At 46.6% G+C, this 24,225-nt stretch overlaps 1 protein-coding gene across 2 annotated transcripts; it reads left to right on the top strand.

Annotated features, from left to right (window-relative positions):
* Positions 1–7,415: 7,415 nt before the first annotated feature.
* On the top strand, positions 7,416–19,552 carry LOC125626489 (neuropeptide FF receptor 1). 2 transcript variants are annotated; one of them, XM_048829526.1, is made up of 5 exons: positions 7,416–7,687; positions 8,265–8,443; positions 12,347–12,679; positions 15,527–15,626; positions 18,291–19,552. In XM_048829526.1, the coding sequence occupies exons 2-5, from the start codon at positions 8,365–8,367 to the stop codon at positions 19,174–19,176; spliced, it is 1,398 nt and encodes a 465-aa protein (XP_048685483.1). In that variant the 5' UTR covers positions 7,416–7,687; positions 8,265–8,364; the 3' UTR covers positions 19,177–19,552. The 2 variants fall into 2 exon arrangements, with proteins under 2 accessions (XP_048685483.1, XP_048685484.1); XM_048829527.1 differs by lacking the exon at positions 8,265–8,443.
* Positions 19,553–24,225: the final 4,673 nt, after the last annotated feature.

Here is a 24,225-nt window from a genome sequence, read left to right on the forward strand (position 1 = left end):
TTGGGCTTCCTTTGGTTTCTGGATCCTTTAGCACAAGCTCTTCCTGCTTTGAAAAATGGCAGTTATGCACTTACTTTATAAAAGCATTGGTCACTAGCTACCCATGGCTCAGACCCCAGACTAGACATGGTGAGGGGTGTGTGTGTGTTCAACAGTATTTCATATGGAGTGGGGGGCATGTGTAAAGGGGGCAGAATCCAGCCTACCTGCATGTGTGTATTCTATGTGTGAATGGCAGCTAAGTGCTCCACTCACAGGACTAGGCTGTAGGAACTCCTGAGTTCTAATCCTGATTCTGAATGATGCTTTGTGACTCTGGGCAACCCACTTAACCATTTATTGCCTCAGTTTCCCCATCTGTAAAATGCCCAGTTTACAAGGGCATAGGAAGGTTACTAGGTTAGTTCAGGTTTGTGGCATGTATTATCATGATGGGGAATTATACATATGGCAAGATTTTAAAAAATGCTGAGCAGCCAGCAGCTCCCATTGTTCCCAGTAGGGCAGGGGGGCGTATCTGTCAGGGGAGCTCTCTATTGTTCTCAGGGGGGGCTGCTGGATGCTGAGCAATTTTGAAAGTCAGGACCATTATTTTTACCATGTTGATGGTCAGTATATTTTCAGAATGAAGTATACCAGAGTCAGCACTGAGAGGGTTATGGATTAATATTACTAAGACAACTGGTTTGGCAAGATTCAAGAAAGGTGTGGAAACAGATAAATAAGAATAGCACAGAATCATGGAACTGTAGGGCTGAAAGGGACCTCGAGAAATTATCAAGTCCACCCCCCCGTGTTGAGGCAGGACCAAGTAAACCCAGACCATCCCTGACAGCTGTTTTTCCAACCTGTTCTTAAACATCACCAATGACAAAAATTCCACAACCTCCCTTGGAAGCCTGTTCCAGAGATTAACTGGAGTTAGAAAGTTTAGAAAGTCTAACAAAGAGTTAGAAAGATTTTCCTAATATCAAACTTCAATCTCCCTTGCTGAAGATTAAGCCCATTACTTCTTGTTCTACCTTCAGTGGACATGAGAACAATTGATCATCGTCCTCTGTATAACAACAACCATTAACATATTTGAAGACTTATCAGGTCCCCTCTGTTTTCTTTTCTCAAGACTAAACATGCCCAGTTTTCTAAATCTTATATCATAGATCAGGTTTTCTAAATCGTATATCATTGTTGTTACTCTTCTTTGGGCTCTCTCCAATTTATCCACATCTTTCCTAAAGTGTGGTGCCCAGACCTGGACACAGTACTCCAGCGGAGGCCTCACCAGCACCAATTACCTCTTGTGTCTTATATATGAGACTCCTGGTAATAAACCCTAGAATAGCAACCTTTTTCGCAATTGCATCACATTATTGACTTATCTTCCATTTGTCACCCACTGTAATCCTCAAATCCTTTTCAGCAGTACTACCGCATAGCCAGTTATCTCCCACTTTGCAGTTTTGCATTTGATTTTCCCTTCCTTCCCTCCTTCACACTGCATTCAGACCAATTCTCTAATTTGCCAACGTCATTTTGAATTCTAATCCTGTCCTCCAAAGTGCTTGCAGCCCCTCTCATTTTGGTGTCATCTGCAAAGTTTATAAGCCTACTCTCCCCTCCATTAGCCAAGTAATTTAATCTAGACCACTTTTCCCTAGTTTGCTTATGAGAATATCACGTGGCACTGTGTCAAAAGCTTTACTAAAATCAAGGTCTCTCATATCTACGGCTTCCCCCCATCCACTAGGCCAATAACCCTGTCAAAGAAGGAAATAAGGTTGGTTTGACATGATTTGCTCTTGACAAACCCATGCTGGCTATTCCTTATAACCCTATTTTCCACTAGGTGCTTATAAATTGATTGTTTAATAATTTGTTTCAGTATCTTTCCTGGTACTGAAATTAGGCTGACTGGTCTACAATTCCCCAGGTCCTCTTTGTTCCCCTTTTTAAAGAGATGTACTGTGTTTTCCCTTCCCACAGTCCCCTGGGACCTCAGCTGTCCTCCAGCAGTTCTCAAAGATTCTAAAGGTTCTGAGCCCATAAGTACCTCAGCTGACTTTCATCAGGCCCTGCCAACTTGAATACATCTAAATATTCTTGAACCTGTTCTTTCCCCTAATTTGGCTCGAGTTCCTTCCCCCTTGTTTTGAATATTAATTGTGTTGAGTATCTGATCACCATTAACCTTTTTAGTGAAGACTGAAGCAAAATAGGCACTGACCATCTCAGCCTTCTTCATATCATCAGTCATTAGCTCTCCTTCCCAGCTAAGTAGAGGACTTCTTGTCATGTTCTCAGTTCGTATAAAGAGCCTCTTCTTCCTGCCTTTTATGTCCCTTCCTATGCATGACTCATTTTCTGCCTTAGAGGTTGGTTGTGTCCATACAAGCTTGTGCTCTTTTTTTTGTGCTCCTCCTTAGCAATTCATGCATATTTATACTTTTGGTAGGATTCGTTTTTGATTTTCAGGTCATTAAAAAGCTTCGGATGGAGCCATATTGGCCTGTGACTTTCTTCCTGTCTTTCCTTTGCATTGGGATGGTTTGCAGTTGTGCCTTTAATATTGTCTCCTTGAGAAACTGCCGGTTCTCCTGAACTCCTTATGCCTTAGAGTTTCTTCCCATTGGATCTTGCATGCCAGTAGTCTGTTAAAGTCAGAGTCTATTGTCCTTATTCCGCTGCTCTCACTCCGTCCTTTCCTTGGAAACATGAAATCTCTCATTTCACAGTCACTTTCAGCCAAACTGCCTTCCATTTTCAGATTCGCTACCAATTCCTCCCTTTTGGTCAGAACCAGGTCTAAAAGGGCTGCCCCCTGCTTATTTCCTTCACTTTCTGATATAAGAAGTTGTCCCCAGTAAATGCCAAGAATTTATGGGTCAGCTCCCAGACTACTGCACTGGGCAGCACAGCATGGGGAGGAGGTGACCAGCCCTCTGTGGAGAAAGAAGTGGTTCGGGACTATTTAGAAAAGCTGGATGAGCACAAGTCCATGGGGCTGGATGCGCTGCATCCGAGAGTGCTAAAGGAATTGGCAGATGTGATTGCAGAGCCATTGGCCATTATCTTTGAAAACTCATGGCGATCGGGGGAAGTCCCGGACGACTGGAAAAAGGCTAATGTAGTGCCCATCTTTAAAAAAGGGAAGAAGGAGGATCCTGGGAACTACAGGCCAGTCAGCCTCACCTCAGTCCCTAGAAAAATCATGGAGCAGGTCCTCAAGGAATCAATTCTGAAGCACTTAGAGGAGAGGAAAGTGATCAGGAACAGTCAGCATGGATTCACCAAGGGCAAGTCATGCCTGACTAATCTAATTGCCTTCTATGATGAGATAACTGGCTCTGTGGATGAAGGGAAAGTGGTGGACGTGTTGTTCCTTGACTTTAGCAAAGCTTTTGACACAGTCTCCCACAGTATTCTTGCCAGCAAGTTAAAGAAGTATGGGCTGGATGAATGGACTATAAGGTGGATAGAAAGTTGGCCTAATTGTCGGGCTCAACGGGTAGTGATCAATGGCTCCATGTCTAGTTGGCAGCCGGTATCAAGTGGAGTGCCCCAAGGGTCGGTCCTGGGGCCGGTTTTGTTCAATATCTTCATAAATGATCTGGAGGATGGTGTGGATTGCACCCTCAGCAAGTTTGCAAACGACACTAAACTGGGAGGAGAGGTAGATACGCTGGAGGGTAGGGATAGGATACAGAGGGACCTAGACAAATTAGGGGATTGGGCCAAAAGAAATCTGATGAGGTTCAACAAGGACAAGTGCAGAGTCCTGCACTTAGGACAGAAGAATCCCATGCACCGCTACAGACTAGGGACCGAATGGCTCGGCAGCAGTTCTGCAGAAAAGGACCGAGGGGTTACAGTGGACGAAAAGCTGGATGTGAGTCAACAGTGTGCCCTTGTTGCCAAGAAGGCCAATGGCATTTTGGGATGTATAAGTAGGGGCATTGCCAGCAGATCGAGGGATGTGATTTGACATTGGTGAGGCCTCATCTGGAGTACTGTGTCCAGTTTTGGGCCCCGCACTACAAGAAGGATGTGGAAAAACTGGAAAGAGTCCAGTGGAGGGCAACAAAAATGATTAGGGGTCTGGAACACATAACTTATGAGGAGAGGCTGAGGGAACTGGGATTGTTTAGTCTGCGGAAGAGAAGAATGAGGGGGGATTTGATAGCTGCTTTCAACTACCTGAAAGGGGGTTCCAAAGAGGATGGCTCTAGACTGTTCTCAGTGGTAGTTGATGACAGAACAAGGAGTAATGGTCTCAAGTTGCAGTGGGGGAGGTTTAGGTTGGATATTAGGAAAAACTTTTTCACTGGGAGGGTGGTGAAACACTGGAATGCGTTACCTAGGGAGGTGGTGGAATCTCCTTCCTTAGAAGTTTTTAAGGTCAGGCTTGACAAAGCCCTGGCTGGGATGATTTAGTTGGGGATTGGTCGTGCTTTGAGCAGGGGTTGGACTAGATGACCTCCTGAGGTCCCTTCCAACCCTGATATTCTATGATTCTATGATTTTGTATTGTGCTATATAACTACCCAGACATCTGTTGGAAAAGACCCCCATTGTGACCAGGTCTTGCGTTTTGTTTATTTCTACTATTTGTTTTACAAATGCCTCATCTACCTCCTCTTCTTGATTTGGTGGCCTATAGTAGACCCCTACCAGGATGTCACCCTTGCATTTCCCCATTTTAGCTTTGCCCAGAGACTTTCAACTGGTCTGCCTCTCACCCCCTTCTGGACCTCAGAACAAGTGTATATATTCTTGACATGTAATGCAATACCACCTCTCTCTTTTCTCTGCCTGTCCTTCCTGAATAAGCCATAGCCCTCTATATCTATATTATAGTCATGAGATTTATCCCACCAAGCCTCTGGGATGCCAGTTAAGTCATATATCAGAGGGGTAGCTGTGTTAGTCTGGATCTGTAAAAGCGGCAAAGAGTCCTGTGGCACGTTATAGACTAACAGACGTATTGGAGCATAAGGTGTCGTGGGTGACTACCCATTTCGTCGGATGCATGTAGTGGAAATTTCCAGAGGCAGGTATAAATATACAAGCAAGAATCAGGCTAGGGATAACGAGGTTAGTTCAATCAGAGAGGATGAGGCCCTCTTCGAGCAGTTGAGGTGTGAACCAGATTAGCCACACCATCACCGGTTCATTTACCTGCACATCCAGCTATGTAATCTACGCCATCATGTGCCAGCAATGCCCCTCTGCTATGTACATCGGCCAAACTGGACAGTCCCTACGTAAAAGGATAAATGGACACACATCAGATATTAGGAATGGCAATATACAAAACCTGCAGAAGAACACTTCAACCGCCCTGGACACACAATAGCAGATTTCAAGGTAGCCATCCTGCAGCAAATAAACGTCAGGACCAGACTTCAAAGAGAAACTGCTGAGCTTCAGTTCATTTGCCAATTCGACACCATCAGCTCAGGATTAAACAAGGACTATGACTGGCTCGCCAACGACAAAAGCCGTGTCTTCTCCCTTGGGGTTCACACTCAACTGCTAGAAGAGGGCCTCATCCTCCCTGATTGAACTAACCTCGTTATCCCGAGCCTGATTCTTGCTTGCATATTTATACCTGATATTGTGCAGAGCTGCCCTAGGGAGAAGTGGTGCTATTCTCCTGGCAGCTGAAATGGATGCAAAATCTGTCTCCCCCCCCCCCCAATATCAAGAATGATGAAGAAATAGATATTGTAGGTTTTTTATGTTTCCCAGTAAGTGGTGGGTCATTGATCAACAAAGCAGAAAGAGACTCAGGGAAAGAATTTGCACTAATAACTTCTCAAACCCAGAACAGACCCCTCCCTGGATCAGACAAAAACATGCCCTAAATGTTGCAGGGAACTTTGGAAGCTCTATCAGATGAACATTTCCACTACATGCATCCGCCGAAGGGGTATTCACCTATGAAAGCTTATGCTCCAATATGTCTGTTAGTCTATAAGGTGCCACAGGACTCTTTGCTGCTTTTACAGTTAAGTAATAATTTATCTTATTGTACTAATACTTCCAGTTCTTCCTGTTTATTCATCATACTTCTTGCATTTGTTTAGAGACAAATAGCATCTCTCTCGCCTAGATATTTCACTTCACTACACAGGCTTCTGTTGTTAAAACAGCCAGGAGAGAAATTAGTTTTGTGCCTAACCTGCCTCAGATTTATCTGCTAAATTTCATCCCAGTATATACTCAGGTTAAGAGGACAGGTCTGGCTGTAACTTCCCCTGGGAAATGCCCATATGACCAGCCAAAGCATTAGCATGCCTTGCCCAGGCTAGCAGAACCTAATTAAATAACACCCATTGGTACGATTGTCCTAAGTGCTTCCCTTCCACCTAAGTCCATAAATGACTCCACTGCAAGGGACAGAAGGCTGAGCGCAAAACTATGCAGAGACTCAGAGGAAACCTTTAAGTGTGTTTGTTTTCTCGGTACATATTCTAGAGGGCTTGGAATGTGTACATTTTAAATGTGCCTTTTCCCCATCCCAGCAGCCTCTACTGAGCCTGCATTCCTCTTCAGCATGTTCCTGGTGGAAGGAACTTTCCGAGCTGCATGTCCCAATTTGTGACTGATACGGTTGCATCTTCCCAGGCTCAATTAGCATCGGAAATCACAGTGAACAATGTGCTGTGACTCTGTGTGCTAGACAAGCTCAAGGATGCTGTGAAGCTATGCAACATTTAAACAAACAACATTTAACGTACAGCAGATTTCAATCAAAAGCTAATGCTGTTGAAACACTCCTGGGTGAGGCTGTGGGGGAGGAAGAAACAGGGGCGCTTGCATTTATCAGGGGGTGAAAATACTGGACTTGCACCTTGCACAGGCTGTATGGAGCTGTTTGGCCCATCATCAATCATAAGCTTGATGAGCTCATTCATTCAGCGCAAGGGGCTGGGAGGGAAGGGTTTTGCTTTCTACTGGGCAAGGCACTGTTCTGTGCCCCAGTTCCCCCTCTGTACATTAGGGGATAACACTTACCTCCCCGAGGGGCTGCAGAGCTCGATGAGTGTTTGTAAAGTGCTTTGAGAGGCTGGGACGAAGAGGCAGGCAAGGGGTTGTACATCCCCACGCTTTCCATGCATGCCAAAATAAACGTATCAGCATGATCGAGTCAGGATTGGGCTTTCTAACCCACTGTGATTCAATGCTTCGATTTAAACCATCTTGCCTCTCTAAGAGGGATGTTTAAAAAAAATGTTATTTGACCAAACGATCTGAACAACTGCAGAGTGAGAAGGAATGGGGTCTTTAAGGAGGAGGAGGGAGGAGCGAGAGAGTGACAGAGAGACTCACACCAAGAGGTTCTTCCAACTGGTCTCTTTGCATTTTGAAGCCTTTTCAGTGACATCACTGTTCTTGTCTTTATAATAGAGGGGACCTAGGAGTCTGCATTCAGTCTGAGCTCAGGCAGATAAGCATATTAGAAACAACAGCACCTCCCATCTATCACCACAGAACAGGCTGGCATTTTATTTCCACCATGGATTGAGGGGTTAAGCTTAGATAATTTAGAGATCAGACCTACCTTTCTTTTTCTTTTTTTACTGGCCATTCTTCTTGTGCTGGAAATATAAGATTTTAAATGGGAAGTTGATAGCTTCTTCTGCCAGCCTGAAAGGAAGATTCCCTCAACTCCTAGAGGACGCAGGTAAGAAACTAAATAATTCCTGATATTGTGCAGAGCTGCCCTAGAGAGAAGTGGTGCTATTCTCCTGGCAGCTGAAATGGATGCAAAATCTGTGTCCCCCGCCAATATCAAGAATGATGAAGAAATAGATATTGTAGGTATTTTATGTTTCCCAGTAAGTGATGGGTCATTGATCAACAAAGCAGAAAGAGACTCAAGGAAAGAATTTGCACTAATAACTTCTCAAACCCAGAACAAACCCCTCCCTGGATCAGACAAAAACATGCCCTAAATGTTGCAGGGAACTTTGGAAGCTCTATTAGATTAACATGATCTATTTCTGCTTCCTTAATGGTCAAAATCAATTCACTGGAGCAACCAGTTAACGGCAGGGCTCTGGATCATTCAGCCCGTGCATAGAATTGAAGCATGAGTGTTGGTGCTTGCTGTGGGAGCATAGCGATAGCCTTAGACGTGGAAGGAGTGTGACGGGAACTGCTCGTATTCTTGTGCAGCTGAACGGGGCCCTGAAGGATGTGACAATGACCGCTCTGTGTTTATCGATTAGGCTTACGTCAGCAGAACATTTTCCCTCCAGGTGGCTGAGCAGGAACAGAAAACTGTCTGCATGTCTTGATCTCCGGGCCACCTGTAACCTTGTTCTTTGGTGCCGCGATTCTGTTCCCAATGGGAGGGATATGTGTGCATGCGGGAGATACTTCAACAAGGGGTGTAGCTTGGACAGCCTAGATGAACTCCTGAGTGCCCTGGAACAAGGTATGAGGAGGAGCCAGTCACATGAAGGGGAAGAGGCTCCTGCCTGGTTGGCTTTGCCCTGCAGAGTGGGGTGTGGGGTGTTTCCCGGAGTAAAGCACTGTCGCTCCAGAGAGTGGGGGAGAATTACACACTGCCAGACAGTAGGGGGTCAGCCTGGGATGGTCCGCACCAGGAATTCAGCCATCTGGATGAGGTGCTGAGTAGACAATTCTTAGCACGTGGGCAGTGCCAGGATGGCCAGGAAAGTTAAAGATCAGTGGCTTGATCATGCCAGGGCCTTCTGCACAAGGGTGTGCGTGTGTGGGGGATGGGGGTAAGGACTATCACACCCCCTGTGCCTGGCCTGCAATAGGGTCACATGGATTGGGGCCCTGGCATGCAGGGATGCTTCCCTGGGAGTAACTGGATAGAGAGTGGGCAAGGGGGCAAAGCCCTGGTTCCCCGTGGAACCCATGGGAGCTGGCTGGCTGCACGTGGAGTACGCTTCACCCTGGAAAGGGCTGTCGCTGACAGAGCCCCAGCGGGGAATGATGAGAGTCTGTGCCATGGAGGAACCTCTCTGAGGACCAGGCTCCTTGTGCTTCCCCACTGATTGTTCCTCAGGGCTGTGCCTGAAAGTGTGACCCAGCCCTCAGCTTTTAGGAATGGCTGGGGGAGGGAGTTTGGACAGGGCTTAGAGTAAGTGTCTGGAAATCCCCCTGGACTGAGCCTGACAGCTAAAAACTGACACTCAGACCTGACAGCGACAGCACCAGACAGCCCAGAACCTGCCCTTTGTCTGGCCAAAGCTTTCAGGGCGTTCACCCGGAGCTGCCCTCTAGTAGGATGTTCATAGCATTCCCACTGTAACACAGTGCTTTGCTCAGGGGCAACTCAGCTGGCGAATAAGAGACATTAGAGATTAAAAAGGCCTATTATGTCCCATGTAGACCAGCTCCTGTAAAGGGGGCAGGGGCAGGAGAGGATTGTTCATCCCCTCCAGTTTGTATTTTCGCTGGATGTAAATGCAGAAAATCTCATCCAAATGCATGCAGGCATCCATCCATCCCAGAGATACTGGGCTGGAAGAGACCTCGCGAGGTCATCGAGTCCAGCCCCCTGTCCTTGGCAGGACCAGGTGAACCGAGCCCATCCCTGACAGGTGTTTGTCCAGGCTGTTCTTAAAAATCTCCAGTGATGGGGATTCCACAACCTCCCTTGGAAGGAAGCCTGTTCCAGAGCTTAACTCCCCTGAGAGTTAGAAAGCTTTTCCTAATATCTAACTCAGTCTCCCTAGCTGCAGATTAAGCCCATCATGTCTTGTCCTACCTTCAGTGGACATGAGAACAATTGATCTCTGTCCTCTTTATAACAACCTCATATATTTGGAGACTTATCAGCCCCATCGCCCCCCCCCCCCTTCTCTTCTCTAAACTCAACATTCCCAATTCTTTCAACCTTCCCTCATCGATCAGGTTTTCTAAACCTTTTATCATTTGTGTTACTATCCTCTGGAATCTGTCCAATTTGTTCACATCTTTCCTAAAATGTGGTACCCAGAACTGGACAGAGTCCTCCAGCGTGGGCCTCACCAGTGCCAAGTACACTGGGATAATTACCTCCCGTGTCTTACAGACAGGAACAATGGGACATCACTCTTGTTAATACAGCCCCAAATTGACTCCTTCTACATGAGAGTCACTCTAACTCCCAAAATGTTTTCTGCAGTACTGCTGCCTAGCTTGTTATTCCTCTTCGTGTAGCTGTGCATTTGATTTTTCCTTCCTAAGTGCAGTACTTTGCACTTGTCGTTATTGAATTTCATCTTACTGATTTTAGACCCATTCTTCAATTTATCAAAATCTTTTTGAATTTTAATCCTGTCCTCCAATGTGCTTACAATCCTTCCCATCTTGGAGTCATCTGCAAATTTTATAAGCCTACTCTCTACTGCGTCATCTAAGTCATTAATTAAAATACTGAATAGCACTGGACCCCAGACAGACCCCTGTGGGACATCACTTGAGAAGTCCTCCCACCTAGGGACAGACAAGCATCGATATCTACTCCTGAGTAGGGTTTTTCAACCAGGTGTGCACCCACCTTATAGACACTAAATCTAGACCATATTTCCCTGATTTGCTTATGAGAATGTCATGTGGGACTGGGTCAAAATCAAGATAAACACAGCTACTCCTTCCCCTACCCACTAGGCTGGCTACCCTGTGAAAGAGGGAAATTAGGTTGGTTTGACATGATTTACTCTTGACAAATCCCTATTGACTATTCCTTATAACCCTGTTATCCTCTATATTTGAACAAACAGATTAATAATTTGTTCCAGTATCTATCTAGCCTCCCTCCCTCACCATACAGATTTATCTATCTAGATTGCAAGCTCTTTGGGTCAGGGGCTGTCAGTACCTAGCGCATTGGAGCCCTGATTACTGTTTGAGGCTGATATGTGCAATACAAAAAATATCTACCTAGCTACTTACCTCTTCAGTAAATCATCTCTCACTGTAGTAGTGAGGCACTCTCTCTTTTGATGAAGGACTAGAGCAGGATGCTTGCATTCCTTTCTTCACTACAGGCCTATTATTAAAAGTCCTTTGCTCTTTAACATGCAGTGGCAATAAAAGTGGGACAAGCCCTGGAGAAAGGATGAGCCATGCCATACCCGCAGCCTGAACCTGAACGTCCACACGGCAATTTTATAGCTCTGCAGCCCGAGTCCAAGTCAGCTGCCCCGGGCCAGCCTCAGCTCTGCTGCCTGTCTTTTATTGCAGTGGAGACATGCCCTTATTAGCAACCCCAAAGCCAGCTTTGCTCCTTCAGAGCTCAACGGCCCCTGCTGCTCCATCCCCTCATGAGGTCAGACAACACTGATGGGTGCCTCATTGCTGGTTGCTGTGCAGAAGATAATTGTGCTGTTGTGAGAGTCTGACTCTCTTTCTTGTTGAGCAAGGACATCAGCAGAAAACTCAGGCACTGACAGCCAATTTGCATGCAAATCTCCTTTAGGGAAGAGAAACACTCAAAGCGCAAGGGATGGAATTAGTCTGAAAACAGAAGGGCAGATCCTGAGCTGGTGTAGACGGCCTGAGCTGTATTGCCTTCAGTGGAGCTCTGGCAATTCACACCAGCTGGGGATCTGCCTTGTTGTGGTACCTGCCCATTAAAAGGCATGATAATTACACAGCAGACTGCACCGCCTGCTCCCATGGTGTCCTTGTGATCACCCTCATTATGTTCCTACACTGATTACACAAATGCAATAATGGAATGCCAATTACGCAGATGACTTTTCTGCTGGGTGGATTTTCCCCCCTTCAACCTTGCCTCTCCCATTAATGTGCTGCCTATGAGTTAATAAGTTGTTTAGTTCATTTGACACATTCCAAGCTAGTTTGTACATATCTAGGGAAATAGTCTTGTACAGAGAACAGGAGGACTTGTGGCACCTTAGAGACTAACCCATTTATTGGAGCATGAGCTTTCGTGAGATACAGCTCACTTCATCTGATGCATTAGCATCCGATGAAGTGAGCTGTAGCTCACGAAAGCTCATGCTCAAATAAATGGATTAGTCTCTAAGGTGCCACAAGTCCTCCTGTTCTTTTTGCGAATACAGACTAACACGGCTGTTACTCTGAAACCAGTCTTGTACAAATATTCCTTCTCTCATTTCTCTATCTTTCCTGCTCTCATTTCTCTATCTTTCACTGATCCACCTATACCCGTTTCTGCATCAATCCCCAGGCACCTCTATCTATCTATGCACATGCCTATCTCAGTTTCTATATCTGCACCACACTGATACCCATTGTTTCTGAGTGTCTTGTCACAAACCTTCTTCCAACTTGAAACTTCTCTGTTGTCAAAACACTGAAATTTCCATAATTCTCCTATTGTCTTTCACAGCTGAGCAAAATTCGTGCCAGGCCATGGATGACCCCAGGATGGAGTCAGAAGGCAGAATCAACAAGACGATCTCTTCTTTAACGAGCCATAAAAGGAACTTGACATATTCGCCCTACTACCAGCACTCCCTGCCTGTTGCCGCTATCTATATAATCTCCTACTTGTTTATCTTTGCCTTGTGCATGGTTGGGAACAGTCTTGTTTGCTTCATTGTGCTGAAGAACAGCCGGATGAGAACAGTGACCAACCTCTTTATCCTCAACCTAGCCATCAGCGACCTGCTGGTTGGGATTTTTTGTGTGCCCACCACACTCGTGGACAATTTAATCACAGGTAAGGAGAGAGGGTGACACTGAGTGCTCTCTGTGCTGGCCAGACCCCCAGCAGTGTCCCACCTACAAGATTCAGAGTAACAGCCGTGTTAGTCTGTATTCGCAAAAAGAAAAGGAGTACTTGTAGCACCTTAGAGACTAACCAATTTATTTGAGCATGAGCTTTCGTGAGCTACAGCTCACTTCATCAGATGTATACCGTGGAAACTGCAGCAGACTTTATATACACACAGAGATCATGAAACAATACCTCCTCCCACCCCACTGTCCTGCTGGTAATAGCTTATCTAAAGTGATCATCAGGTGGGCCATTTCCAGCACAAATCTAGGTTTTCTCACCCTCCACCCCCCCACACAAATTCACTCTCCTGCTGGTGCTAGCCCATCCAAAGTGACAACTCTTTACATAATCAAGTCGGGCTATTTCCTGCATAAATCCAGGTTTTCTCACATCCCCCCCACCCCCATACACACACAAACTCGCTCTCCTGCTGGTAACAGCTCATCTAAACTGACCACTCTCCAAGTTTAAATCCAAGTTAAACCAGAACATCTGGGGGGGGGGGGTAGGAAAAAACAAGAGAAAACAGGCTACCTTGCATAATGACTTAGCCACTCCCAGTCTCTATTTAAGCCTAAATTAATAGTATCCAATTTGAGTTAATGAGAGTTAATGAGAAGAGAGTTAATGAGTTAATAAGTTAATAAAGAGTTAATGAGAAGAGAGACACTGCTGAGTGCTCTGAGCACAGGACTGACCCAATCCCAGTTTCCTCTGGGTTGTCAGGCACATAACTTCACTGCTCTGGGCCATTTACATACACACCTGCCTCAGAGGGGAGGTGTCAGCTAATACTTATTCATTCCTTTGAAGAAGGAAATTGCCTTATAAATGCTAAGTGTAAGGAAACCACTAAGAGGTAAAGCAGCCTTAGGAACACAGGCAATGCAGCTCCATGGGGAGCATCCAAAGGTGTGAACACCTGAGAGAGACAGGGATCATTTAGGGTTGTGCGAGTGGTGCAAAACTAGCCAACATTTGCAAACCTGGGTGCCTCGTGGCAGACTCCTAAATAAATGCTGCCTCGTTTGCAAAGGAGGCTGAGTCTCTGTAGTTCCCAGTGGCTTCCATAGGATCAGCAGCTGCTCAGCACCTTTGAAAAATGAGCCCCCTGTTGGGATCAGGCCCTTGGTCCCTACGGAAAGGTGTGGGGCTGCTGCTGGAAGTGCCTCTCATATGGTAGAACAGGTCAGGAGAGTCTCTTCTTCCAGTCCCGAGCTGGCCCAGTGATGGCTGGGCCTGTCCCCAGGCCAGGACTCTCCACAGGGATCAATGCTGTTCCCACAGGCTTCACTACGTGTCTGCTGAGCCCAGCAGCTCCCTCCCCTCTCGACTAGAGCACCCAGGGGTTGTTCTGCTGTGCTGCCTAGGCCTGGCTAGGGGTGAATAGCTCAGCACTTCCTGCTCTGGCCCAGGAGCACCTTGGAATAATGCCCTAGCCAGAGGGCTCAGGCAGGAGGCAGCTGGCATCTGTGTGGTCTCAGGCTTGGAGCCTGGAAAAAACAAGGACTGTCTAACACATTGAAGCTTTTATGGTTGCTGGCACCCAAAGCCCTTGGCTTGTTAAGGACACTGGGTTGCTCTGAGACACGCTCGCTAAATTCGCCACAGAAATGTCTCTCATTTTCTCTAACTGCTAAATGAATTCTTGGCTCGCTGGAGTGAGGGGCTGACAGTGCCGCCCAGGTGCAGGGAGAGGAGATGCTGTATAAACTTCCCACACACATCTCTGCCAAGCGACACCAGTCCAGACCTGCTGTGACCCCTCCCAACCCAGGGACCCTGGCAGCTCTGCCAGTGAACAATCTCTGCTACTGCAAGTCCAGAGCTCCCACACAGCCCTGCTAAGGCACATCAATCCTGACCCACAGGCAATGTTCCCTCTAATTTTTGACAGGCTGTGTGTGCAAAAAATTTCTTCTGTGCAAATTTTTGTGTGCACAGTGTTTTGCCATGTGCGCGGGGTTTAGGATCTGTGTGTGCGCATACACGCGCACAGCTTAGGGGAAACAGTGCCCACAGGGCTTGCTGCTCCAAGTCTGGTCTTCCACACTGCTCTTTAATATCTGTCCTGCAGCCCCCCTCACATGGCTCTGCCAGTCCCCTTCGATCCTGACCTGCAGCACCCCATGATTGCCCAGGCCCACACCCCATCACTCCCCAGATCTGCCAATTGTTCTCAGGTGGACATTTCATATACAAGTATAAGATGCTAACTTGTCTGAGTTTCTGGAGTGAGATGACTGCTGCTTTGGTAGAGAAGAGCCGCTAACGATGAAATCACCCCCAACAGCTTCTCTGACGGGTAGGGGCTTAATGTGCAAGCTGCAGGGATGCTTTTCAGCTGCAGCCTGCAATTAGTGCTGTATTCGGCCACAGCATCCTCTCCCAATCTCTCTATCATGTGATCTCCCCTGGGGAAAGCAAACTGCATTGGCATTTCATGCTGCAGCAACTGAGTTGAAACTAGAACAGGAAGACTTGTGGCACCTTAGAGACTAACCAATTTATTTGAGCATGAGCTTTCGTGAGCTACAGCTCACTTCATCGGATGCATTCAGTTTTTCCATGGTATGCATCCGATGAAGTGACCTGTAGCTCACGAAAGCTTATGCTCAAATAAATTGGTTAGTCTCTAAGGTGCCACAAGTCCTCCTGTTCTTTTTGCGAATACAGACTAACACGGCTGCTACGCTGAAACCTGAGTTGAAACTGCACCTCTTGGGTTTGTTGAGCTTCTGCTTCCCCCAGACTCACACTGACCCGTGTCTGATTGTTTTCTTCTAGGTTGGCCCTTCAGCAATGGAATCTGCAAGATGAGTGGGCTGGTTCAGGGTATGTCTGTGTCCGCGTCTGTTTTCACGCTGGTGGCGATTGCGGTGGACAGGTGAGAAGGGGCTGCACAAGGGACAGTGCAGCTGCAGCAGCATAAACGGAAGCTCCCCCACCCCCTGACTTTAAATAAAGCAAATCCGGTGCCAACTGCCAGGTTCAAAGCACAGGGCTCGGAAACCCCTTCTGACTCTCATTAAGATCAATGGGGAAAGATTCCCATAGATTTACACCGGGACTGGAGCAGGCTCTTTATCCACAGCCCTGGCAGTACCTGGTGCAGCAGCAGCTTCCCCACACTGCCCTGCCAAGGTGTGGAGGGGGAACCTTGCTCGGTGCACGAATGTGACTCAGGCCTCAAGGCCCATTTGGCCCTTAGGCCAGGTCGACACCGCAGAACTTCGGCTTGCATAGCTCTGTTGGTCAGGGGTGAGATTTGTGGCCAACAGAGGTGTGCTGGCAAAAGGGGGAGGCAGGCATGAGCTAGACAGTAGCATCTAAAGTGCAGCGTTGGTGTAAGCGGTGTCCACACTGGGAGTGCTTGGCTGCTCTAGTACACCAGCAGAGCGGTACTGGCCAAGCCTTCCAAGGGCAGGCCTGGCCGTAGCTGCTATGTTGCCAGTCCAGGACAGTTCTGCTGGTGACTTTTGCCTAGCAGATGCCTGCCCACATGCAAGCCCCAAGCGCCTTCCACACAAGGGCCCTGAGCAGCCATCAGCTAGGACCCGCTAGCACAAGGGGCAGGACAGAGCTGTGTGCTGCTGGGGGTGCCTCTTCTTCCCTTGATCAATCCCTGAGCTATCCAGTCCCAATGCCAGGGTTTTCACGTCTGAAATTTGTGACGCTATGCTGAGCGTGAACGGCTTCAAAGGCTGATATTTTTGCAAGACAACTATGTTCAATTAAAAACTCAATTACTTGGAGAACAGTTATGGGACAGCTGAATTAATAACTCCAAAATGGTTTCAAATAAGAAACAGCCAGAATCAAAAGGTTATTTCCACTCCCGTACGTTTTAATCATTAAGAGCCATGTGCCTCCTCGCAGCCATTCACATCAGCACAATGTGGCAAAGGCAGATAATTATCTCAATCAAATGTAGGTTTCCTTGGCTTGCAGTCTTGTGCTGCAGGATAATTGGGGGAGTTTGACTTTATGAGTGAACCTGCAAACTCCAGATAAGACTGGAATGGAAGGGTAGGCCACTGGTTCTACCTTCCTGCTTCCGGGCACATGCCAGCTTCTTACTGATCAGAGTTAGGAAGAAAATTTTCCTCTGTGCAGGTGATTCTGTAAATGCCTGTTGCAGGTTTTTTTGAACCTTCCTCTGAGTGCAGCTGGTACTGGCCCCTGTCAGAGGTGAGATACTGGGCAAGAGGGACTCCTGGTCTGAGCTAATCTGGCAACCCCTCTGTCCTAAGAAAAATGTTATTTTTAGAGCTGGTTGAAAGTTTTTCTCTGAAAGAGGGGTAGTGCTGGAAGGTGGCAGGGTGGTGGGTTTTGTTTTGTTTTGTTTTTAAATGGTGGAAAATGGATTTTTTGATCAAACAGAAACTCATGAAAAATTTCCATTTTTGTCAAACGGGTTGGGCTTTCATTTAAAAGCTCTCTCCCCTTCTGCCTCTCACGCTTGGAACAAGCATCCCCTCCACAGCCACAAACCTTACTCATCCTCCTCCTTAAACCTCCTTTGCCGTGAAGCCTACATAAACCTGACAACAGTCATGTTGCTGGTGTCCTGAGACCACGGCCTATCATCCTGACCAGCACTGTCTCAGTGTTTCCTTGTGCTCCCCCGTCTGCCTGTCCCCACCTGCTGTGCTTGTCTTATACTTATATCATCAGCTCCTCGGAGCAGAAACCATCCCTTTGTTCTGTGTTTGTACTGCGCCTAGCAGAGCAGGGGCCTAGTCCATAGAATCATAGAATATCAGGGTTGGAAGGGACCTCAGGAGGTCATCTAGTCCAACCCCCTGCTCAAAGCAGGACCAATCCCCAATTAAATCATCCCAGCCAGGGCTTTGTCAAGCCTGACCTTAAAAACTTCTAAGGAAGGAGATTCCACCACCTCCCTAGGTAACGCATTCCAGTGTTTCACCACCCTCTTAGTGAAAAAGATTTTCCTAATATCCAACCTAAACCTCCCCCACTGCAACTTGAGACCATTACTCCTTGTCCTGTCCTCTTCTACCACGGAGAATAGTCTAGAACCATCCTCTCTGGAACCACCTCTTAGGTAGTTGAAAGCAGAAAGCAGGACTGGGGCTCCTTGGTGCTACGGTAATACAAGGAATCAACAACCAGTACCTCCACTACAGAATGGGGGTACAGTGTAAAGACGCAAGCAGTGAAATTCTGGCTCTGTTGAAGTCAATCCTGGCATTTTAGCAATGATCTAGGATTTCACCCCTTCTCTCTTTCAATGGAAGTTTTACCATGACTTCAATGGAAGCTGAATTAGGCCAATACTAAGAGCTTTTGAAAAACCCAGCAAGTGTTTGGATTAGATAGTAGGGACCCCTGCCCCTTTCCACCTCTGTGGGTGGGCCCAAAAAGACATGATCTGGGAGTTACCTACCAGTATCCTTGGCCCAAGGTAATCATGCACCATGTCCCAGGAGAACCCCGTACTGCTTTGTGCTTAGACTCCATTTGAGTCTTGCTCTGTGGAAGTTTCTCTCAGTAGAACTCACCTACCTGTGTGTTGGTTTTGCACCAGGTTCCGATGCATCATTTACCCCTTTAAATCCAAGCTCAGCCTGCTCAAGGCCCTGAACACCATTGCGGTCATCTGGGTCCTGGCCATCACCATCATGTGCCCTTCTGCTGTCATGCTCACAGTGGTGGAGATTGAGGATCACTACATGGTGTACAATGACAACCAGAGCCTGGCTTACCCCTTGTATTCCTGCTACGAGGCCTGGCCCAACAGCGAGATGCGCAAGGTCTACACCACTGTCCTTTTTGCCCACATCTACGTGGCCCCATTGGCCCTCATCATGGTCATGTACAGTAGGATCGGCATCAAACTCTACAGGTCATCGGGCCCGGTGAGCAAGCACAGGGTGGAGAACCAGGAGTGCTGCAGTGCTGCTGTCTCCAGGCGGAAGGTCAAGGTAATCAAGATGCTCATTCTGGTGGCCCTGCTCTTCATGCTTTCCTGGCTGCCCCTGTGGACCCTGATGCTGTTCACAGACTATACCAAGCTGGATGACAACCAGATCAACCTGCTGACAGGCTACATCTTCCCCTTTGCACACTGGCTCGCCTTCTCCAACAGCAGCGTCAATCCCATCATCTATGGCTACTTCAATGAGAACTTCAAGCGGGGCTTCCAGACAGCCTTCAAGTTCCAGATTTGCTCGGAGGACATAGGGCACCACAAGGCCTATTTGGAGAAGGTGACGGGCAGCACCAGTGGCTTCAGCACTCGCAACAAGATCTTCACAGACAGGGAATCTTCCGACTCCATCTGCCTCAAGAACCTGCATGCCAAATCCCCCTGCCTCATGCAGAATGGACAGGCCCAGAAACAGGGACTTCACTTGCAGGATATTGATAAAATCACCCCTCTGAACAAAGTCTGCAAAGCATGGGATGATTGAAATGACTGGCGAGATCGGAATGCGGTCTCTTTCCATTTGCAAATGTCACTTTTATTTGTCACGGTGATGCGTGTGCAGTGATGAGTATTTTCCCCTCAGGCCTGGGTACCTAGCTATTCATATTCTGTTTTGTAAATGCACAAGGAATCACATGGGGCTGCTGTTCAATATTCCTACTGATGCACAGATATCTGTCAATCGCTTTCAGTGTCTAGTTGAGGCTAGCTGTCATATAAAATGTCCATGTATTAAAACTACAACTGCATGCAGAGTTTCCTTGGCTTGCAATCAGCATGTGGTGTTTTGGGGGTGGAAAAATGTATTTCACAGGGTCAGGATTCAGTTTTGCATTTGAAAAAAAAAAAATCTGTGAGGATTTGTCTTCTTGTTTTAGCAGAGTGCTGTCTGTCAAGCTCTTCCTGCGGTGGAGCCGCCCCATCTGTTATATGTGCAGAAGAGAATCCCAAAGCTGATGGGGCAGCCAGAGTCTCTCTCTGGATGCTCTTCCAACCTTCCAAGGGCCGTACTTCAGTACACAAGCTGAACCATTCCAGGAGCTCCGCAGTGTTACACAAGAAATTGCAGCTGTATCCAGGGAGAGTGCCACAATAAACACGCCACCCTTTTGGTGCTAAGATCACTTTAAAACTGAACGGATTTAAAATAAATAAATAAATAAAAAAATCTAGGCCCCAGTCCATCAGAGCACGTAAGCAGATGCTTATCTTCAAGCATGGGAGCAGGCAGGTTCCTGATGCTTTTCACCATTCCTACTCTTTGACCCTGACTAGACTAGAAATATGAGCCGGTTTAACTAAATAGATTAAAAAAAAAAAATCTAATTCAACAAGTGCAAACCCTTAACAGATACACGTCAGATGGTTTAACCTTTATTTAAACAGGTTCAGCTGAGTCAGTAAGTTCCAGTGAAATAGGCAAGGGTTAGACTGGTTTAGTGCACCTGGATTAGGGGTTTTCCCCAGTATAATGGATCAATTTTCTGATTGATTTATTTCAGCCAGTGCACTCGTCTAGTACGGACTAGGACTTTGTTACCGCTTGGCACTTTGCTCAGCAAAAATTCCCCCGTGGACACAATGAACTACTGAAACAATGGAATAACAGACATCACCAAAGACCATGAGCCAAATTCTGTTCATTTACACTTGTGTCTCTAGAGTAATAGCAGTTGCAGTTACTCCAGATTCACATTGCTGTGTCAGAGGGGAGAACTCACCTCACCATCTCCCCAGCTGCCAGGGGTTGCTTGGGGACAATGCAGAACTGTATGTCTCCCATGGGCATTGCCATTTCAGAGCCCCTCAGCAGAGCTTGTGATGTGGAATACACAGTGTGCCTGTTCCAGTGGTTGGCCCTTGGAGATTTCACTGGCAACACAGCCTGAGCAGGTGTCAGCCACACAGGTCTGCTAGAACATGAGTCTGTTGTGCTCTTTGATCCATCTGTACCCATTCTCTGAATGTAGATTAGCTCATGCAAATTGTACAAACAATAGCCTAACTATTTCCTGTTAGTTACAACGCCCATGCTAAATCAGCTCATGTCTATTCATAATCACACTGTGAATCAGTTATTTTTCCTCACGCCTGTGTCTTGCTCCTGCGATACAGAGGGAAATTCATTCCAGTGTTTTAATGGGTTCTGTGTCATTTCTCTGGATTTCTGGGATTTGTGGCAACGAGAAATGGAGGAAGAACTCCAAAGAACAAAGGGGATTGGAAGCAGAAAGAACTGAATATAAAGAGAACAGTCTAAAATGAGCTTCCAAACTAGTGCTGTAACCTTCCTAATTAATCTAGCAGGGAATCTCAATATTTAAATGCAGAAAACTAGATCCTGGATGCCAACAGAAATTCCTGCCCATATGCGTTAAAGACCAAAAGGGACCATTGCATTTTGCCCCAACCTGAGTTCCAGGAGAAAATGAATCCTACACCAAAGAGCGGCCTTGAAACCAATGTGTCCTGAACCACATGATCACACCATAAAACATCAGGTTGGATTAGTTTTCCCCACTCAAGCCAGAGGCATCAGGGAAAGGGAGCCCAGGAAAACCGTCTCCACGACCGCTGCTAATGAAATTGCACAGAATAGAATCATAGAATCATAGAATCATAGAATATAAGGGTGGGAAGGGACCCCAGAAGGTCATCTAGTCCAACCCCCTGCTCAAAGCAGGACCAATTCCCAGTTAAATCATCCCAGCCAGGGCTTTGTCAAGCCTGACCTTAAAAACCTCTAAGGAAGGAGATTCTACCACCTCCCTAGGTAACGCATTCCAGTGTTTCACCACCCTCATAGTGAAAAAGTTTTTCCTAATATCCAATCTAAACCTCCCCCACTGTAACTTGAGACCATTACTCCTCGTTCTGTCATCTGCTACCATTGAGAACAGTCTAGAGCCATCCTCTTTGGAACCCCCTTTCAGGTAGTTGAAAACAGCTATCAAATCCTCCCTCATTCTTCTCTTCCGCAGGCTAAACAATCCCAGCTCCCTCAGCCTCTCCTCATAACTCATATGTTCCAGACCCCTAATCATTTTTGTTGCCCTTCGCTGGACTCTCTCCAATTTATCCACATCCTTCTTGAAGTGTGGGGCCCAAAACTGGACACAGTACTCCAGATGAGGCCTCACCAATGTCGAATAGAGGGGAACGATCACGTCCCTCGATCTGCTCGCTATGCCCCTACTTATACATCCCAAAATGCCATTGGCCTTCTTGGCAACAAGGGCACACTGCTGACTCATATCCAGCTTCTCGTCCACTGTCACCCCTAGGTCCTTTTCCGCAGAACTGCTGCCTAGCCATTCGGTCCCTAGTCTGTAGCTGTGCATTGGGTTCTTCCGTCCTAAGTGCAGGACCCTGCACTTATCCTTATTGAACCTCATCAGATTTCTTTTGGCCCAATCCTCCAATTTGTCTAGGTCCTTCTGTATCCTATCCCTCCCCTCCAGCGTATCTACCACTCCTCCCAGTTTAGTATCATCCGCAAATTTGCTGAGAGTGCAATCCACACCATCCTCCAGATCATTTATGAAGATATTGAACAAAACCGGCCCCAGGACTGACCCTTGGGGCACTCCACTTGATACCGGCTGCCAACTAGACATGGAGCCATTGATCACTACCCGTTGAGCCCGACAATCTAGCCAGCTTTCTACCCACCTTGTAGTGCATTCATCCAGCCCATACTTCCTTAACTTGCTGACAAGAATACTGTGGGAGACCGTGTCAAAAGCTTTGCTAAAGTCAAGAAACAATACATCCATTGCTTTCCCTTCATCCACAGAACCAGTAATCTCATCATAGAAGGCGATTAGATTAGTCAGGCATGACCTTCCCTTGGTGAATCCATGTATCAAGAATACACTTGATTCTGTCCAAACCTTGAGGCCATCTGTTTCTGTTACAGGGCCTCCCCTGGCTGCTCCATCATACCAAACATGGCTGGCAGGTTACTGATTCAGGGAGGATGTTGTGAATTTGTTTTTCATCTGCAGTCCAGTAAATTAAACTTGAAGCTTAATCCTCATTTGTCCAGTCTCCTGGAAGAAAAGCCAAAGGCCCTGTTCTCAATTGAATCCATCACCTGCACGTATAACTAGCTCTTTTGGCAGACAGAAGAAGGAACAAAACACTCAATTGTGCAGAGAGGGTGGTTCCTACTTAAATCAGAAATCAATCCAGTATGAAGGCTTCCACACTCAGGCAATTAGTGCTGGATATATTGCTTGCTTTATTGACTCATGTCAAGGTTCCTCCCCCACTCTGAACTCTAGGGTACAGATGTGGGGACCTGCATGAAAAACCTCCTAAGCTTATCTTTACCAGCTTAGGTCAAAACTTCCCCAAGGTACAAAATATTCCACCCGTTGTCCTTCGACTGGCCGCTACCACCACCAAACTAATACTGGTTACTGGGGAAGAGCTGTTTGGACGCGTCTTTCCCCCCAAAATACTTCCCAAAACCTTGCACCCCACTTCCTGGACAAGGTTTGGTAAAAAGCCTCACCAATTTGCCTAGGTGACTACAGATCCAGACCCTTGGATCTTAAGAACAATGAACAATCCTCCCAACACTTGCACCCCCCCTTTCCTGGGAAATATTGGATAAAAAGCCTCACCAATTTGCATAGGTGACCACAGACCCAAACCCTTGGATCTGAGAACAATGAAAAAGCATTCAGTTTTCTTACAAGAAGACTTTTAATAAAAATAGAAGTAAATAGAAATAAAGAAATCCCCCCTGTAAAATCAGGATGGTAGATATCTTGCAGGGTAATTAGATTCAAAAACATAGAGAACCCCTCTAGGCAAAACCTTAAGTTACAAAAAAGATACACAGACAGAAATAGTTATTCTATTCAGCACAATTCTTTTCTCAGCCATTTAAAGAAATCATAATCTAACACATACCTAGCTAGATTACTTACTAAAAGTTCTAAGACTCCATTCCTGGTCTATCCCCGGTAAAGACCAGCATATAGACAGACACACAGACCCTTTGTTTCTCTCCCTCCTCCCAGCTTTTGAAAGTATCTTGTCTCCTCATTGGTCATTTTGGTCAGGTGCCAGCGAGGTTACCTTTAGCTTCTTAACCCTTTACAGGTGAGAGGAGCTTTCCCCTGGCCAGGAAGGATTTCAAAGGGTGTCATAAATATAAAGGGAAGGGTAAACCCCTTTGAAATCCCTCCTGGCCAGGGGAAAGCTCCTCTCACCTGTAAAGGGTTAAGAAGCTAAAGGTAACCTCGCTGGCACCTGACCAAAATGACCAATGAGGAGACAAGATACTTTCAAAAGCTGGGAGGAGGGAGAGGAACAAAGGGTTTGGGTCTCTCTGTATGCTGCTCTTGCCAGGGACAGAACAGGAATGGAGTCTTAGAACTTTTAGTAAGTAATCTAGCTAGGTATGTGTTAGATTATGATTTCTTTAAATGGCTGAGAAAAGAATTGTGCTGAATAGAATAACTATTTCTGTCTGTGTATCTTTTTTGTAACTTAAGGTTTTGTCTAGAGGGGTTCTCTA

Source organism: Caretta caretta, chromosome 26 (assembly GCF_965140235.1).
Source record: "Caretta caretta isolate rCarCar2 chromosome 26, rCarCar1.hap1, whole genome shotgun sequence".
Classification (NCBI taxonomy): Eukaryota; Metazoa; Chordata; order Testudines; family Cheloniidae; genus Caretta; species Caretta caretta.

What these genes read in the sequence shown, in the direction of transcription:
- LOC125626489 (XM_048829526.1), top strand. Translation starts at nt 8,365, where the DNA reads ATGTGTGCATGCGGGAGATACTTCAACAAGGGGTGTAGCTTGGACAGC. An exon ending in CGTGGACAATTTAATCACAG is followed by an intron (nt 12,680 to 15,526) that starts GTAAGGAGAGAG and finishes GTTTTCTTCTAG; the next exon opens with GTTGGCCCTTCAGCAATGGA. An exon ending in GTGGCGATTGCGGTGGACAG is followed by an intron (nt 15,627 to 18,290) that starts GTGAGAAGGGGC and finishes GTTTTGCACCAG; the next exon opens with GTTCCGATGCATCATTTACC.